Source organism: Anopheles cruzii, chromosome 2 (genome assembly GCF_943734635.1).
Source record: "Anopheles cruzii chromosome 2, idAnoCruzAS_RS32_06, whole genome shotgun sequence".
NCBI classification, from domain to species: domain Eukaryota; kingdom Metazoa; phylum Arthropoda; class Insecta; order Diptera; family Culicidae; genus Anopheles; species Anopheles cruzii.
Window position 1 is genome coordinate 3,265,342 of NC_069144.1, and position 12,660 is coordinate 3,278,001.

At 52.9% G+C, this 12,660-nt stretch overlaps 1 protein-coding gene across 1 annotated transcript in view; it reads right to left on the reverse strand.

Moving 5' to 3' along the window:
• The window catches only part of LOC128269135 (A disintegrin and metalloproteinase with thrombospondin motifs 1), a 76,601-nt gene that overhangs the window by 10,004 nt on the left and 53,937 nt on the right, over positions 1–12,660 (reverse strand). The window contains exons 6-8 of the mRNA XM_053006508.1: positions 11,311–11,449; positions 10,975–11,240; positions 812–954 (exon numbers count right to left, since the gene is read on the reverse strand). Coding sequence (XP_052862468.1) covers positions 812–954; positions 10,975–11,240; positions 11,311–11,449 — 548 coding nt within the window. The remainder of the gene's footprint in view (positions 1–811; positions 955–10,974; positions 11,241–11,310; positions 11,450–12,660) is intronic.

A 12,660-nucleotide genomic window follows, 5' to 3' on the forward strand; every position in this document is an offset into this window, starting at 1 on the left:
AGGGGCAATGCTACCAACAGTAGTACTAATGGTAGTGAATAATAGTAATAGTAGACAAACGCAATAGGTACTGTTTTGGGCGAGGTGGATTAGCCAGAAACACAAAAGAAAACTCGAACTAAGGGGTAAGTTAGGTGAGGAAGCGCTTAGAGAAAGGAAACGAAAGAAAGATTGGGGAAACATTTACCAGCTGTGCCCTTCGTACAGCGGCCACCTTTTCTTCTTCGGCACATATCATACCTGCGAAAGAGCTCGATTAGTGCGAAATTTGTAGACTTGGTTTTTGGCTGACGGAGAAAGAGAGAGAGAGCTCGCTCTCTCTCTCTGTTTGAGAGGCTCTCTGGCTCTGTCGAGAGCGAGAGCGAGCGATTGGTGGGAAGACCACCAATCTCGAAGAAGAAGAAGAAGAAGTTGGTACGTGGAAATGTAACACAAAGAAAGAAAGACGAGAGTATGACGTTAAAATGAGGCTTCAAAAAAGGGCCAATACTACTAGCAGCTACTTCGACAAGATGAAGCACTAACAGAGAGAGAGAGAGATAGGGAGAGATTCACGCACGGGGAGCACTCGGGGCATGAAACACTCGGTGTATGGTCGCTAAAATGTGGTAGAATGTATAGTCCTTTTGCCCACCGGGGGGGGTCCTTTTGTACTCCGTCAGGTTCCGGGCTCTGTGGAGGGTCCCTTTCGCAGCAGCAGCAGCAGTTCTGGAGCGGTTCTTGGTCCCGTGTCTCGCGTTTCGTAGTGCGTAGTGTGTTCGTTTTGCGTGGCGTGAGCATTGTCCAGGGGCGTCGGCTTCGTGATACTTACTTCGTGATGGCGACCGCTATATCGTAGACCGGCAGCCTTCGCTCTCGGAACAGGTACTTGCCCATGTCGGTAAGGGCTGCGGCCGAATCGATCGCGTCCCGCCCGACCCGATTCCGCTCCAGGTACGGTGTGGCGTCTCGGCCCTACCGGAAGGAAGAAATGAGACGGTGATCAGCCACTTCAACCAGTCGTGCCGATGGAAAGTCGATGACGCAATGACGTAGGTAAGAAGATCCTCTCTGCGCAATGTTGCGCAAGCTTCCGAAGGCCACATGGCGAACTCATGCTCGATGCCGTCGCCGAGAAATGTCAATTACCCCGACATGTCATCGGTGAACCGTGCGGGGCTTCCGTTCGATTCGCATTGAGGAAATGCAACGTGAAGTGAAAGTGCTGCGGGTGAGTGCGGCAGAGGCCCATCATCAACGAAGCCGAGTCTCGGTCGAGTTGTGTCATTTGGCGGGCCCCTACAATTTACTGGAAGCGACCCCACGCCATTCGGAACGGACGCTCTAGTTGGCCTTCGAAGGTCGTTTGAGTGAAAGGGCCACTCGAGGGCCAGATAGCGAGGGCACTTGAACGAGGAAGTCATCGTCAAGGCGTACACGGGTTGTGCCATTTCTTTGTTGCGGGAAATCTCACAGCGACCGACCGAGCGACAGTTCCAGTTTTGCGTCCGACTTTCCGAGTCGGGCCCGAGACGGGCCTCAGATCTGTGGCTGGCTGATCGTGTTTTATGAATGGACTCATTTGCATACGAAACACCTTTTTGGTCGCCCGTGGGCAGCGGTCGCCGGCCGGAAGGAAGCGGAAAGGCCAGGCGGGTGGCATGGCCAGCAGCGTGTTGCTTCGGTGGTCGTTTAGCAACGCCAACGACGCTCGCAGAACAGGTGTGCAGATGTGACACACGGTTGGGAGGGATATTTTTGGGACCTCACGCACACACACACACGAGACACGGTGCGACATGGGCCCGACCAAGTCCCACTCGTGGTGGGGGGGCCGGTTGACCTTCGCGATCGCGCGCCCGGCTCGCCGTCGTCGTCGTTGCTAAGAAGATGGTTTTTTATCATCACATCAACAAATTTAGATGTTTCGCCACAACCGGCAAGGCACGGAACGCGGGGTTAGCGCGAGGTGAATGGCTGACAGCCGGGCAGGCCGCCGCCCTGAAAAACCCAAAACACACACAGTTCGCCTCGGAACGACACACGGGCACAGGTGGTTGACGAATGCTGGTGGTGGTGGACCGAAAGAAACCGGAGGACCCATTAAAGTTCTAAACCAAGCATAAAAGTTCTGCCACACGTGCTCGTCAGCGGAGCTCGCGATCGCGATCAGTCACTGGTGGACCAAGTGGGAGGGAGTGGCGAAAGAAGTTCGATTCGAACATAAAATGGCCAACTCACAGGGGAGGCGATTCAATGAATGAATTTTTACGAAAATTTATCTGCTTGTTTGGTGTGTGTATTTCTTCACACATTGTAATGCTAAAATTATGAGCATAAACATAAATATTCATACATATTCTACAACTTTTGATCCATTGCCCAACGCGAAGACAAGGTATCAATTTATTTGGAAAATACTCGAATACTCGATTTGCGATCGGCTGATAGGATCGCACTTCTCGAACACGATAACAAAAAGATCACTAAACGTCATGGTCGTTTATTTGGAAAAATAATTGGTTATGTGACAGTAATTTTTGGCAGTAATAATTTACGGTTTACCTCATTACTCTTTACAACACCCCCTTTTTTATCAGGAACAATCAATTCGTTGTCGTTGCGTCGTTGTCGATCCCAAAGAGCCACAAAAATTGGCCATGCCCTCGGCAAAATATTAGCCGACACAATAACAATTTCTTCAATTATGCTTTTGCTGGCGCGTCGTGTGTGACGCAGGAAACGAGTTAAATTATGTTTCTGCATCGCTTGTCAAACGAAACTCCGCGGGAGGACCCCGGGGCGCAATAAAGAACATATCCCCGTGAGTCGTAGCCGCAGCGGAACCGAAATCAATTTAAGACCCCACCCCATGGAGACCCTTACTTCGCGCGATAAAACACGTCGCGCACTTCGACGACGACGGATGGGCAAATTAGTTCCGCGAAAGAAATCCCGCCGGTTCCTGGGCAGCATAATAAATACAATCCCGGCTCAAAAGCCGCCCACTGACCGACCGGCCGGCCGCTCGTTTATGCTGATGGCGAGACGCTTTTTTTGTGTGCCGGCGGGCCGTCGGCCGATAAATTCTCCTGGCCACCCAGGAGCACCTCCCCAGGGTAGTTGCGGTAGTTTGCGAAAGTAAACCTTACCGGACCGAGCGAAAGAGGAGAAAAGAATGAAACAGGCTCGAAAAGCAAGAAGGAGCAAACTGGGCAAAAGCCGAGTCAAAGCCCCAAAGGGACACGGGGATCGGGTTGATTGTGTGCCGAGCCTTTCTTAAGCAAATAAGCGCGCGCCGCCGTTTGGTTGGCCTACGAAAACCAACACACGTTAGCGTGTCCCGATAAGCGAGCGTGCGTAGAAGAAGTCGCAATTTACGACCTATTCTCACGACATTTAGCGCTTATTGATAATTTATAGTTATCCGCTCGTTTTGTCTTCCCTACCAGCGGCAACCAGGGCCAATCTTCCGGCACCCGGCGATCCCCGGGGTGGCTTCCGCCTGCGGCCGGTGAAAAAGTGTGCTGTTCAATATTCTCTTAATTTACGTAGTTACAACGCGCGGTGGCGCGGCCAGCGAGACGGTCTGTGAGCGTGAGACGCTGTTCGGTGCTGGTTCAGTGATTGTCCAAACATAGGAGCGCCCGGGCGCTGACGAGACACTCTGACATCATCGGCCATCATGTTGTTTGTCTCAGAATGGCCGGCCGGCGTTGGTCTCGCGATAGCAAAGCACCTGGCACGACGAAGCCGGCACTACGATGGCGTATTTCGAAAATTGGACCCCTCAAACAGGCAGCAGGTTTAAAGACCCCGGCAGGTTCAGCGTGTTCCTGATTGATCTCGGACGGCAATGACACCTGTTCCGTGAGTCCAACTGTGGCATCTCGAACGGCTGATCCTAAAGAAATGATTACTTGTAACCACCCACCAAGATCGTTGAGATCGGATTCTAAGCGTTGGAGATCCAACCGAAAGAACGATGAACTTGATTTGCATATTCATATTAATTGCACTCGATCGCCTAGGTTTCGCTCTGGGGGAAATCGATTAATGAAGCGAAATTTATTCAAAAATAGTTTATTATTTTATTGCAGCTTTCTGCGCTGTTTTCTAGGGAGCAACTCGAGCTCTCGTCTGTTTGGCGGCCCACCGGTGAGGTGAGAAAAGCACTCAGCGGAACTGAGTCTATCTAAAAACCGGCATGCAGAACAATTTAACGCCATCACCGAGAACGGAGAGATGTCTTCCGCGAACTTCACGCACGAGCCACAGCGCGACCATTGAGGTGTGTGCATTGAACTTTACGCTATCCGCCTCGGGCCGGGAGGTGTTAAGTTAGCAAAACAAACTTCACCGCCAGTGACCGCCACCGACGTTAAGACGTGTCAAGAACTGCGGGGCCGTAAAGAACTGGAACGGAAGTGGAGCTCGTGCAAGCAATTTGCATCGCCACTCTCAGGTCCCAGAAGAGGACCTTCTCGAGAAGGCCCCGACACGGTGAGGTGCCATTGTCTTTGGTCCGATGCCCGGAACCACCATCGGTCGGTTGTTCTGCGCCAAACGCGGGAAAGTACCACTACAACACCGGGGGGCCCGAGAGGGTCAAAACACCAGACATCGCCACGGAAGTGCGGAACACGATCGCAGTTTTTTCGTGGGGGGGAAACAAATTGTGCTGCGCTTAACGAAACGACCCGCGTTACATTGTGTTTCCGGTGCCGGGGTCGGTGCCGCCGGAGAGCCCTTTGTTCTTTGGCCAAAAATCTGTGAAGAAAGATTTTTTGTTTCGTTCCTTCAATTGAATTGTTGTTAGCGATGATGTTAATGTTGATTTTATTTGCCATTCCAACCGGTGGGAAACTCATCGCTAATGGCCCAAGCATCGGCCCAAGAACCCAGGACCTCCCCCGGGACAGGAATTCAGAATCATAAATTCCACATTGTTCCGCGGACGAATTATCCGAATTATTTGGACCCATAAAATGATGAAATGAGTCGCAAAAACACAAACGACTCAGCGATGCGGAAGCGACGAACCCGGGGCCGGCGTACGATTCTTCCTGACTTTCGGCGTCAAATTAGTAGCCGATTTTCTTCATAAAGTGCTTAACATTTCCGCCGCGACCGCGGGTGGCATCTTCCCTTCCTCGTTCCCCGTTGGAATTTGGTGTTGTTTTTCGTGGACCGAGCTATCCGAAAACAAATCGTTAGCCTTGTCGCTTGGTCGCGTTCGAGTTTTTACGAGCCTGACGGAAATGAATACATTTCCTCATCGCGTCGTATTTGTCGCGGACGTTAGGTGGCCGCGCACTAGATAAGAAAGAGATGAAAAACGCCAGACACTTGGGCCAATCGATTTCACGTGCATTAATTAACGCTTAGCGCCTGCAATCGAATGCGTGATCGGGAAACCGTTTTGCTAGAACGCGATCGCGATCCACACACCGTTTTGCATTATCATTCTCTCGCTGACACGGTTGCTGTTTATGGAGTGTGGCGACCACAGGCGTGATAGTGGCGCGTCGAATTGGCGGTGCAGGTAGCGGCCCAGATTGAATCAGATTAGCGTCAGATGATGGCGGCGCGCGATCGTGCTGCTGCAACCCAATACGCACACCCGTATTTGGTGGGTATAATCCAAATATGCTAATCCTGCGCTGCCACTCCGGCTCATAAAAATGTGTCCAATTTTACGATCCCAACAGCACCAGCACAGAAATTAGGTCCAAATTGGACGATCGGATTCGATCGGAGTGCAGCATGCAAAAGGGGGTGCCGAAACTGGACTTAGGCGCCGAGGATGGATATCCTGCTTTCGTTGCCCAATGCAAGGGGCGGTTTCGCTTTTCTAAATAAATCCCACGTCCTGCAAAACGGGGACAGCGCCGTGGGAACGACAGGGTCTTAAAAGTGTAACAATAAAACACTACGCTTAAGCTTGCGTTCCAGGATGTAGGCCAACCACAACAAATGTCACCGAAGTGATCTTTCGCAACATGCGCTTAATTCGGTTTCGGCCTAATCGGGACCATAACGCTTTTACATACGCCAATTTGAGCTTTTACAGCTCGGATCGGATTGCGTCACTGTTGGTCGCCCGTCCGCCGAAAGATCAATTTATTTTATTTGCGGCTGCAATAGAGATCAAGGCCGTGGTTTGCAAAATCCCGCTAGTAACGGACAGGGTAGAACTACTTCTAACAGCGCCTTATCACATCGCGCCACCGGTTTGATCCGGTCCAACATCCGGTTGGTGAAGTAAAGGGCGAAAAAGGCCACCACGGGAAGTGCAATTTCCTGCTTCGCACGCTCCATTATGTTGGCCATTTCACACTTTCCTTAATGGGCCAGATTGCCACCAATCATCGAGCTTCATAGTCTTGTGCCAAAAAGGACTCGGGGCAACAATTTCATTTCGCGTGATGCAGCACTATCTCTTTTTCCGTTACAATCCCTGTTTTTATCTCGATTTCTATCACCAGATCGCCAGAAACGGGGGATAAGGAAATGAATTGCATAATATCGAAACAAATGTGGCCCCCGGGGGAGGCGTGGACATAACACAACATAAAATATTGCACCGATTACTTGCACGACTTGCAGGACGGCGCGAGTGGCGCAATCCCCGGTGCAGCCGTCGACCCGTTACGAAAAATCTTAATTGAATCAATTGGCTCGATACCACGAGCTCGAGCAGCCGCAGCAGCATGTATGTGGGTCATCAATTCCTTCGTTCGTTCACCGCGCACCGCCTCACGCTAATTAGTGGCCAGCAAAGGTCAATGCGGGCAAACTGAAGCATCCGTGGCCGGCAAAAGGCTCCGTTGGCCAGTTGTTGGGCTGAGATGGGATGTTGCAACGCGTTAATGTCGGCAGACGCAACGAAGGGACTCTCGACAGGGTAGCTACCCTTTTACGACACCCTCTCCGGCCGCGTGCGCCTTTCGTGTTATGTTCCACCTATTTTTATGTGGAAATTCAATTCCGTCACCCTTCTTTCGTGTGCCGAGGTTTGATTTAAGAATCAGCGAGTGCAAAGCGATTAACGGCCCGGTCGACGGGAGTTATTGCCGCAATTTCGACCCATTTTTGCGCCGGTCGGGCCGGAAATGACCATTAATCTACGGCCAACGGCGGAAACTCGTTTTGCGACAGCCGCATCAATCGATCGGTTGATCGAGAGTGAGTGTGATAATTTATGTTAATTGTCGTGCCATTCCTGACGATTGCATCTACACCGATTGAGACGTAATGATGCGAGGCGAGTCGAGCTGCGATGCAGTTTGCAGCACGGCACGTGCCATTAAGTGTAGCGGTGAATTACTGCGATCGTCAGAGGATCGTAATTAGACGGAACGGGCTCCGCAGTGATTGCTAATCACCCGCTGTGTTCTAGATGTGGAGCTTCGAAATCCCGAATCGGTTTACTTTTCGAAGCGACCGGTTCGTGATCTTCGTTGGGACGACAGTTGGAGGAAGAAAACGCGATCTTCGCCGCGCAGAACGGAGCGAAGGTTCGTTCGTGCAAAACAGAATGTCTGCACAAATGTCGATCACATTACGGCCACCATTCTGTGCTCTCAATGCCACACTGTCGCCTTAAAAAGGATCTACGGCCGTGCGATGGCCAGTGCCGTGCTTGATGAGCCCCCCGGCCAAACATTGATTGGCTAGCTGACGGCGTCTGTCAATCATGGCGTTGCGCAACCCAGCGCTCACCGACAGCATCGTTATCCAAAAGCCATCACCGCTCACCGGCACCGACGATCGCATGTAGATCACCGCCGTGCACATCCTTCGCGTACGTCTTTATTGATAAAAACGACGCCAAAGAACCGCAGAGAGAGGCATGCTTCGGTTGCACCTGCGCCGTTTGGCACGCGGACGCATCGGAATTTTGACAGCCAAAGAGCTGCACAAACACGGAGCTGCTCCTCGTACCGGCTGCCGTCGGTGGTTGTTCTAAAGGTTACGGTTACCCAGCGGTTGGCCAGCGCGCGCCAGGCACGCTATGCTCCTGAGGGCACGACCACCATAGGTCACCACGCGACGCGACGGTCTCACTCTCTTCCGACCTTAATCCTCCCGCCGCCGGTGGTGCGAAGTGTGGTGATGATGATGATCAAGCGGATGATGACATGCTTCGCGAGCGTGACACTCGATTTTTTGAAATTTTAGGAATCTGCTGGCGGAGGAGGACTCGAAGCCGGTCGGTCGGTCGGTCGGGGGTCGGAACCGGTCGTCGTTCACCCGGTCAGCGAAGAACTGGCCAGAACCAGCCAAACGGGTATGCTAATTGGCGCGTTCGCACAGCCAGCCAACCGGTCGGCTCGCCGTTGACCGCGTCTCGTCGAGGTTCGAGGATCATCTTCACCCCCCCGAAGGAACGGCCATAAAACTGTAGTTTATGTCGCGCGTTTCTTCGGTGGGGTTTGGGGCAGATGGTCAGCAGATTCAGTTGTGCCGAGTGGGGCTTTCGCTTCGATCAGGTGGATCGGGATCGCGCGCCCGTGAATTGGCACAACTTTGCCGGAAGATAAATCATGCGATCGGCGGCGATCGATGCTGGTGTCCTGGCCTCGATCCGATACGGTTGCCCTTACAAAAATAGGGTCACACACGACACGCACCACCCGCTGGCGATCGTTTCGACATCGCGCGACCTTGAAACACTCGTCATCCGTCCATCGTCGGCATGACATTAGGCAACCGGGACAGATGTAGATCATCCGAGACACGTTGCTGAACGGGTGAAAGGTTCCGAAGCTGTCCGACAGGCTCCGATGACGACGTAAAGGTTACGCGCCCCCTGCCGGGTGCGAGTGCATCGCTTGCCTGCAAGTCGATGATGAAATTCGGATCTCCCCCCAGGTCGGATGACATTTTGGCCCCGCGGCCAACGATGTTCTTGGGGGAGCCTCCGAGGTGGGAAGGGGTTACCGGTTCGATGGCGGTCTTTCCGCTGTACGTGATCTGCAACTGATGTGCCCTTCATATCTCTTCATCATCAGATTCAGCGGAAAGTAAAAGCCTGATCGTTCGCAAATATTGCAAAATGCGATCAATCAAACCCTTTGTAGGTACAGCAAGTACATCACAGCAAGGTCCGTGCCGGGTGCTGCACTTGATCATCCGATCACAGATCTGGCTGTCAACAGTGGCTACAGTGCGATTAGATAATACGTCAGCTTCTCGGTGACTCAAAGCGCTCAAGATCGGCACGGAATGGCAAAAACAGCCACAGCCTACGCAATGCGTCGTGATCTTGAAGCAAGTGCACCAGTCTCGGCCAGCCGCCGGCATTCCCCAGCTACCAGCATGTGTATTTATGTGTGAGCAGACCAGTGCAGAAGCCGGGAAGAAAAAAAACGGAGCCTCGACCTTGACTGGGACGCACGAGATGATGTATGACACATGCGGCTGCGCGGTGACCGATTCAGGTGTTGATTAATTGCAAACGCTACCATTAGTGTCAAGTTGTCCGTGCATCAGGCCGATCATGCGTGGGCACTGCTGCACTGGACACTAAAAGAGTCGCCTCCGTCGCCTGGGAACTCCACCGGAGGTCTGCGGTGTTGCGTGCGCGATCGGACTAAATACTGACCACGCTGTTTGCCCCTGAATTGATGAACCCTTCACGGATTCCAAATCAAGTTGCATTTGGGACACCAGGGAGACCTCACGTTGGGGCTCCCCATAAATCAGTGACTTCTATGCCGGCGGTCAGTGTGTGTGCCATAAATTGTTAACCTGAAGAGCCTTTCAGACCTCCAGAGAACCGAAAGGTGAAGGTTTTTGGAGCATCCTTTCGCGAAATGTGACCGCTCCGGATGTTCAATATGTTTTGCCAGCTGTTTCTCCCGTTGACGTCCCGTCTGATCGTCTGATCACCCGTCTGATAAGCCCCGCAAGTGCTCATAAATGCGCCTCACCGATTCGATCCGGATAATTGATCCAGCACCTGGGGGGAGTCTAAAAGCGGACGTGCCCTTCGAGCAGCCATTAAGCATCGGCCTTTTTAAACGGACTTTACGAAACCATCTGCCAGACTCGCGGGATCCTCGCGAGCGCTCGCGGGATGACCCCTGGCACCTTCGGAATCGGCGTTTTATAAATAAACCTTTATTGCCCGACTGACGACTGAGTGGTGCCTAGCAGTGCCAACCCCGCCAGCTTTCAGTTCTGCCTGGGAGCCATTTGACCCACGGTTGGCCCCCACGTTCGGCCGTTTGACAGATGGACTAATCGTCCACCGTGTTCATCGCGTCACTGTGCACGTGATTGGCATCGTCCGGCGGCAGCACTACGCTGGACTGATGGATGAATCTTGGCCCCAAACATGGCCCAAAATTGGATCCGTGTTGCGCAAGACGCGCTCGGAGGAGCCACCGAAAAATCCAACGGCGGTTGCTCAGCTTGTCCCCGGCGATATTTTTGGGGCAGCACTTTTCCTTTGCTGGCGCACCTGTCAAACGCTTGCAAATGTCAAACGCAAAAATGTCAACCCGTCAGCCGAGGTCGCGCCGGGCTCGCATGGAGATTATTTTTGGCTTTGAGTTTATTTTCAACCATTTTCCTCGTCTCGTCAGCTGCCGCTCGGTTGGCTTCCGTCGTGTTTAATTTGTTGCGGAGCTGCACGTCGTTTGGTCGACAGCACGTCGAGGTTCGTGCCGTTCCGTTAATTGGCCGCGATACGGACCCCCAGCGATTTGAAAGTTGCACAAAACTTTAATGGAATTAATGATTTCGTCACCCAGGTGGCCAGCACGCGCCGTGGAAGATGGTTCTAGGAGGTGGCCATCACTCTCTGGCGGGTACTGAACAAAAACACAACACGATGCCTCTACACCCGCATTTCTTCGCAACCTTTCTATCGGCGCGTCGAATCCTTCGAGCGAAGGATTAATGGCGGCAATTAGCAGAGCACTTACGACGCGGCTCGGTGCATTTTGTTACTTTGGCCGAAAGCGCCCCACCATGGACACTTACCCGCGAGATGATGATGCCGGCGATGCTGATGCGAATCTTCGGTCCCTTCAGCAGCCGATACCGCAGGTCGACACCGTTCCAGAAGGAAACGAAGTAGCGCTTGACCTGCACGTTGTCGCCGCCGTGCAGCCGGTAGCCGTCGTAGTCGACGATCACCAGGATCTCGGGGTAGATGGTTCGATCGATGGCCCGCGAGCTCTTGTAGTACGACTGCGGGCTGCGCTTCGACCGAAATCGCTTCTGCAGCCGGTCCGGCTCCATGAATGCTGTTGAGGCGGAACGGAACGTTAGACTGAGAACGATATTCACGGGGAAATTCAGGACCGCAATACGTACCATAATCACTAAACTGATCGTTGTGCTCTTCGTTGTGTGTCTTGCGCTTATAAATAACATGATGAACACTTCCATCCTCCTCCTGGGAGATTTCGGTTGGCACTGGCTTTATCACTAGTTCATGACCTATACTACCCTCCTGCGAATCAGAAATAGAAAACAGAACATTAGTACCCCAGAAGTGAAGGTTCCCATCGGTGGGGCTGCGGACCCCACAACATTTTCCTTAATTTACGCACGCTCCTAAACATAGTGAGACGACCACACGAGAGACAGACTCGCAGCTGAGCAGCTCGAAAGGTTAATGGTCGCAAGGGCACTTGTCCGGCAAACGGGCAACATGGTTGCCCGACGGCTATGCACCAACCGACCGGGTGGCTTTTGGCATTTGGACTGTCGAACGGTGCGTGTCAGTCAGTAGCATCGGCAGAGATGCGTACGAAGGCAAATGTTTCGGTTGGGGCCGGTAAATGCTATGAACTCAACTCGTGTCGCAATACGAGCATCGATTGTGTTTTTGGGGGGTTTCTCTCGAGCCATTTAGAATTGCCATCAAGACAAAATTTGCATCAGAATTTTGAAAGTCGCGAAATGCGTGAAGCAATCCCAGGCTTAATTATTGAAGCTCAGCCAAGAGCAGGATCAGCCAGCTGCTCACGATCACGTAACACCCGTCAGTCGGGTTAGTTTGATTTAAATTGTAGATAACTCCGGCACCGGCCTTGACCGCGCAATCGGTCCCCTCGGGAAGCCGGTCCAGCTCACAGCCTGGATTGCCCAAAGCGCACCGGTCGTGAAGATGCTTCTAAAAGCGTTGACCTTCACCGCAGAAAGAGGTGCTCTCTCTGCGCATCCCACGAGCGGATCGAGTGGCCACACGATAATTTACACCTCACGACACGACCTGGCACAGACGGGGTGCTCCGTGTCTTCCTAATCTGGCAACGACGACGATGGCGTGGGCTCCAGAGAGTAGAGTGATTGGAAGTTTCGAAAAATCCTCCAAGAAACCAGCTCATCCAGAACTTATGTAACCGAACGGCGGCGAGTCACAGTTGGTCACTGGGTCAGTCAGTTGGCGCCGCCGCGTGCAGCGCAACGTGTCCTGTCCTTGTGCGCCCATTCGGACGTTTCTAGATTGCGGCGGATATCGTGGCGGCCGCAACCGCAACCTGTCACCGGCCACCACGGCCCGGTCCGACCGTTTTACGAGAAGGAGAAGGTGTGAAAACGCAGCCCCGGTCCCCGCGAGTCCCGGTCGGGTCGGGTGCGAGGTTCGAGCCGTGCTACCGTGTCGCGCGCAGGAGCAGTCCGCTGGGATTATCTAATGCGGTCAGGCGCAAGCGATTT